We start from the raw sequence: 6,046 nt of genomic DNA, 5'->3' as shown, positions 1-6,046 counted from the left end.
TCTCTCTCTCCCAATCTCTTTCTCCCTCCCAATCTCTCTCTCTCAAACTCTCTCACTCTCCCAATCTCTCTCTCTCTCCCAATCCCTCTCTCTCGATCTCCCAATCTATTTTCTCTCCCAATCTCTCTCTCTCAATCCCTCTCTCTCTCCCAATCTCTCCCTCAATCTCTCTCACTCTCCCAATCTCTCTCAATATATCTCTCTCTCTCTCAATATCTCTTTCCCTCAATATCCCTTTCTCTCCCAATTTCCCTTTCTCTCTCAATCTCTCTCTCTCCCAATATCTCTCTCTCAATATCTCTCTCTCAATATATATTTCTCTCTCTGAATATCTCTCTCTCACTCTCAATATCTCTCTCTCTCTCTCAATATCTCTCTCTCTCTCTCAATATCCCACTCTCTCAATCTCTCTCTCTGTCTCTCTTCCAATCTCTCTCCCAATTTCTCTCTCTCTCCTGCCCGATCTCTCTCTCACTCCCTTTCAATCTTTCTCTGTCTCTCAATCTCTCTCTCCCAATCTCTCTCTCTCTCCCTCCCAATCTCTGTCTCTCAATATCTCTCTCTCTCTCTTTCCCAATCTCGCTCTCTCACTCTCTCTTTGTTTCTCAATATTTCTCTCTTTCAATCTCTCTCTCTCGCTCTCCCAATCTTGCTCTCACTCTCTCTCAATCTCTCAATATCTCTCTCCCTCCCAATCTCTCTCTCGCTCTCCCAATCTTGCTCTCTCACTCTCGCTCAATCTCTCTCACTCTCTCAATATCTCTCTCCCTCCCAGTATCTCTCTCTCGCTCTCCCAATCTTGCTCTCTCACTCTCTCTCACTCTCTCTCACTCTCTCTCACTCTCTCTCACTCTCTCAATATTTCTCTCTTTCAATCTCTCTCTCTCCCAATCTTGCTCTCACTCTCTCTCAATCTCTCTCTCTCTCAATATCTCTCTCCCTCCCAATGTCTCTCTCTCGCTCTCCCAATCTTGCTCTCTCACTCTCTCTCAATCTCTCTCACTCTCTCAATATCTCTCTCCCTCCCAATATCTCTCTCTCGCTCTCCCAATCTTGCTCTCACTCTCTCTCAATCTCTCTCACTCTCTCAATATCTCTCTCCCTCCCAATGTCTCTCTCTCGCTCTCCCAATCTTGCTCTCACTCTCTCTTAATCTCTCTCACTCTCTCAATATCTCTCTCACTCTCTCAATATCTCTCTCCCTCCCAATGTCTCTCTCTCGCTCTCCCAATCTTGCTCTCTCACTCTCTCTCACTCTATCTCACTCTCTCTCTCATTCTCTCTCACTCTCTCTCATTCTCTCTCACTCTCTCTCACTCTCTCTCACTCTCTCTCTCTCTCAATATCTCTCTCCCTCCCAATCTCTCTCTCTCGCTCTCCCAATCTTGCTCTCACTCTCTCTCACTCTCTCAATATCTCTCTCCCTCCCAATATCTCTCTCTCGCTCTCCCAATCTTGCTCTCTCACTCTCTCTCAATCTCTCTCACTCTCTCAATATCTCTCTCCCTCCCAATATCTCTCTCTTGCTCTCCCAATCTTGCTCTCTCACTCTCGCTCATTCTCTCTCACTCTCTCTCAATCTCTCTCACTCTCTCTCAATCTCTCTCTCTCTCAATATCTCTCTCTCGCTCTCCCAATCTTGCTCAATCTCTCTCAATCTCTCTCACTCTCTCAATATCTCTCTCCCTCCCAATATCTCTCTCTCGCTCTCCCAATCTTGCTCTCTCACTCTCTCTCACTCTCTCTCTCTCTCTCTCTCTCTCACTCTCTCTCACTCTCTCTCACTCTCTCTCAATCTCTCTCACTCTCTCAATATCTCTCTCCCTCCCAATGTCTCTCTCTCGCTCTCCCAATCTTGCTCTCTCACTCTCGCTCATTCTCTCTCACTCTCTCTCACTCTCTCTCAATCTCTCTCCCTCCCAATATCTCTCTCTCGCTCTCCCAATCTTGCTCTCTCACTCTCTCTCACTCTCTCTCCTACTGTAGGCCGGACTGGACACTCCGCTGACCGTCCCGACGCCATCATCGTCTCCAGCCTGCCAACCCAACCAGACCGCCGTGGACAACTTGCTGAGCTCCCGCCCCTCCACCATCATTGGCAGCCTGATCCTGTCGCTGGCGCTGGTGGTGGGCCTACCGGGCAACGCCTTCGTGGTGTGGACAATCCTGTGGCGCATGAGGCGGCAGCGCCGGGCGGTGACCTGCGTGCTGATCCTGAACCTGGCGGTGGCCGACGGGGTCACTCTGCTGACCACCCCCTTCTGGATCCACTTCCTGGTGGGCCGGGAATGGGCCTTTGGCCGCGTGGCCTGCAAAGTCTTCCACTACATCTGCTGCCTCAACATGTACGCCAGTATCTTCCTCCTCGCCTACATGAGCGTGGACCGGCTTGCGGCGGTGGCCCGCCCTTACGCCGCTGCCCGGCTACGCCGCAAGTCCTTGACCCGCCGGGTGTTGGCGGGCCTCTGGTGCCTGGCGGCCCTCATGGCGCTGCCCGCCCCCATCTACCGGGACGTGGGCAAGGGTCGGGTGGAGTGCCGAGACCTGTGCGAGCCGCGGCACCCCTCCCCGGTGCACACCGCCTTCCACTACCTGGCCGAGACGGTGGTGGGCTTCCTGGTGCCCTACACCGTCATCCTGGGCAGCTACGCAGTGGTCAGCCGCCGCCTGCGGACCCTACACTCCCGCCGCAAGAGCCGCGTCGAGAGGCTGATTGTGGCCATCGTGGTGGCCTTCGGTCTCTTCTGGCTGCCCTACCACGCGGTCAACCTGGCCCAGGTGGGGGCCGAGGCGGCCGGACAGGCCTGGCTGAGGGACTGGCTGAAGGAGCAGCGGCCCATGGTGACGGCGCTGGCTTTCGTGGGCTCCAGCGTCAACCCCGTGCTCTATGCCTTCACCGGCGTGGAGCTGATCCGCAGTGCTGGCCCCAACTTCATGGCCAAGCTCCTGGAGGTCACCACCGCCGAAGGTCAGGCCAGCCAGAGCCGGAGCCGCTCGGGCAAGGGCGAGGCCGCCAACGTGGATGTCCACACTGGCCTCTAGGACCCCCCCTTTCCATCCCCTCACCCCCGACCTGACACCACCACCGCCAATAGATCTCCACCCGACCTCTCACCCCCCGACCTCTAACCCCCACCGCCAATAGATCTCCATCTCCTCCCGTGACCTCTAACCCCCACCGCCAATAGATCTCCATCTCCTCCCCCTGACCTCTCACCTCCAACCTCTCACCCCCACTGCCAATAAATCTCCATCCCCTCCACCCGACCTCTCAGCCCCGACCTCTAACCCCACCGCCAATAGATCTCCATCTCCTCCCCCTGACCTCTCACCTCCAACCTCTCACCCCCACTGCCAATAAATCTCCATCCCCTCCACCCGACCTCTCAGCCCCGACCTCTAACCCCACCGCCAATAAGAACATAAGAAATAGGAGCAGGAGTAGGCCATCTAGCCCCTCGAGCCTGCCCCGCCATTCAATAAGATCATGGCTGATCTGACGTGGATCAGTTCCACTTACCCGCCTGATCCCCATAACCCCTAATTCCCTTACCGATCAGGAATCCATCCATCCGCGCTTTAAACATATTCAGCGAGGTAGCCTCCACCACCTCAGTGGGCAGAGAATTCCAGAGATTCACCACCCTCTGGGAGAAGAAGTTCCTCCTCAACTCTGTCTTAAACCGACCCCCCTTTATTTTGAGGCTGTGTCCTCTAGTTTTAACTTCCTTACTAAGTGGAAAGAATCTCTCCGCCTCCACCCTATCCAGCCCCCGCATTATCTTATAGGTCTCCATAAGATCCCCCCTCATCCTTCTAAACTCCAACGAGTACAAACCCAATCTCCTCAGCCTCTCCTCATAATCCAAACCCCTCATCTCCGGTATCAACCTGGTGAACCTTCTCTGCACTCCCTCCAATGCCAATATATCCTTCCTCATATAAGGGGACCAATACTGCACACAGTATTCCAGCTGCGGCCTCACCAATGCCCTGTACAGGTGCATCAAGACATCCCTGCTTTTATATTCTATCCCCCTCGCAATATAGGCCAACATCCCATTTGCCTTCTTGATCACCTGTTGTACCTGCAGACTGGGCTTTTGCGTCTCATGCACAAGGACCCCCAGGTCCCTTTGCACGGTAGCATGTTTTATAGATCTCCATCTCCTCCCGTGACCTCTAACCCCCACCGCCAATAGATCTCCATCTCCTCCCCCTGACCTCTCACCTCCAACCTCTCACCCCCACTGCCAATAAATCTCCATCCCCTCCACCCGACCTCTCAGCCCCGACCTCTAACCCCACCGCAATAGATCTCCATCTCCTCCCCCTGACCTCTAACCCCACCGCCAATAGATCTCCATCTCCTCCCGTGACCTCTAACCCCCACCGCCAATAGATCTCCATCTCCTCCCCCTGACCTCTCACCTCCAACCTCTCACCCCCACTGCCAATAAATCTCCATCCCCTCCACCCGACCTCTCACCCCCCCACCTCTAACCCCACCGCCAATAGATCTCCATCTCCTCCCCCTGACCTCTCAGCCCCGACCTCTAACCCCACCGCCAATAGATCTCCATCTCCTCCCCTGACCTCTAACCCCCACCGCCAATAGATCTCCATCTCCTCCCCCTGACCTCTAACCCCCACCGCCAATAGATCTCCATCTCCTCCCCCTGACCTCTCACCTCCAACCTCTCACCCCCACTACCAATAAATCTCCATCCCCTCCACCCGACCTCTCAGCCCCGACCTCTAACCCCCACCGCCAATAGATCTCCATCTCCTCCCTCTGACCTCTCACCTCCAACCTCTCACCCCTACTGCCAATAAATCTCCATCCCCTCCACCCAACCTCTCAGCCCCGACCTCTAACCCCACCGCCAATAGATCTCCATCTCCACCCCCTGACCTCTCACCCCCACTGTCAATAGATCTCCATTGCCTCCTCCCGACCTCTCATCCCTGACCTCTCGCCCCCACCGCCAATAGGACACAAGATCTCACTGAGACTTATAAAATTCGAACAGGATCAGACAGGGTAGATGCAGGAAGGATGTTCTTGCTCTCGAGGGAGTGCAGCAAAGGTTTACCAGGCTGATTCCGGGGATGGCGGGACTGATGTCTGAGGAGAGATTGACTGGGTTAGGATTGTTTTCACTGGAGTTCAGACGAATGAAGGGGAATCTCGGCACGGTGGCACAGTGGTTAGCACTGCTGCCTCACAGCACCATGGACCCGGGTTCAATTCCCGCCTTAGGTCACTGTCTGTGTGGAGTTTGCACGTTCTCCCCGTGTCTGCGTGGGTTTCCTCCCACAGTCCAAAGATGTTTGGGTTAGGTGGATTGGCCGTGCTAAATTGCCTCTTAGTGTAAGGGGGGCCTAGCTAGGGTAAATACATGGGGTTACGGGGATAGGACCTGGGTGGGATTGTGGTTGGTGAAACCATACTCCAGATGTGGCCTCACCAATACTATACACAGTACTCCAGATGTGGTCTCACCAATACTGTCCACAATGCTCCAGATGTGACCTCACCAATACTGTCCACAATACTCCAGATGTGGTCTCACCAATACTGTGCACAATACTCCAGATGTGGTCTCACCAATACTGTGCACAATACTCCAGATGTGGCATCACCAATACCGTCCACAATACTCCAGATGTGACCTCACCAATACAATCCACAATACTCCAGATGTGGCCTCACCAATACTGTCCACAATACTCCAGATGTGGCCTCACCAATACTGCCCACAATACTCCAGAAGTGGTCTCATCAATACTGTCCACAATACTCCAGATGTGGCCTCACCAATACTGTCCACAATACTCCAGATGTGGCCTCACCAATACTGCCCACAATACTCCAGATGTGGTCTCACCAATACTGTCCACAATACTCCAGATGTGGCCTCACCAATACTGTCCTCAATACTCCAGATGAGGTCTCACCAATACTGTCCTCAATACTCCAGATGTGGCCTCACCATTACTGTCCACAATACTCCAGATGTGGTCTCACCAATACTGTCCACAC

At 53.9% G+C, this 6,046-nt stretch overlaps 1 protein-coding gene across 1 annotated transcript; it reads left to right on the top strand.

Annotated features, from left to right (window-relative positions):
• Positions 1-1,986: 1,986 nt before the first annotated feature.
• Positions 1,987-3,252, top strand: LOC144489322 (leukotriene B4 receptor 1-like; the record flags this gene model as incomplete). The annotated part of the gene is made up of 1 exon (XM_078207207.1): positions 1,987-3,252. A coding segment is annotated over one exon (1,056 nt), but the record flags the coding sequence as incomplete, so codon positions are not given.
• Positions 3,253-6,046: the final 2,794 nt, after the last annotated feature.

The sequence above is a fragment of the Mustelus asterias genome, unplaced genomic scaffold, assembly GCF_964213995.1.
Source record: "Mustelus asterias unplaced genomic scaffold, sMusAst1.hap1.1 HAP1_SCAFFOLD_2138, whole genome shotgun sequence".
Classification (NCBI taxonomy): domain Eukaryota; kingdom Metazoa; phylum Chordata; class Chondrichthyes; order Carcharhiniformes; family Triakidae; genus Mustelus; species Mustelus asterias.
The sequence above is the reverse complement of the archived record's forward strand: the minus strand, read 5'-3'. Positions and strand labels throughout refer to the sequence as shown.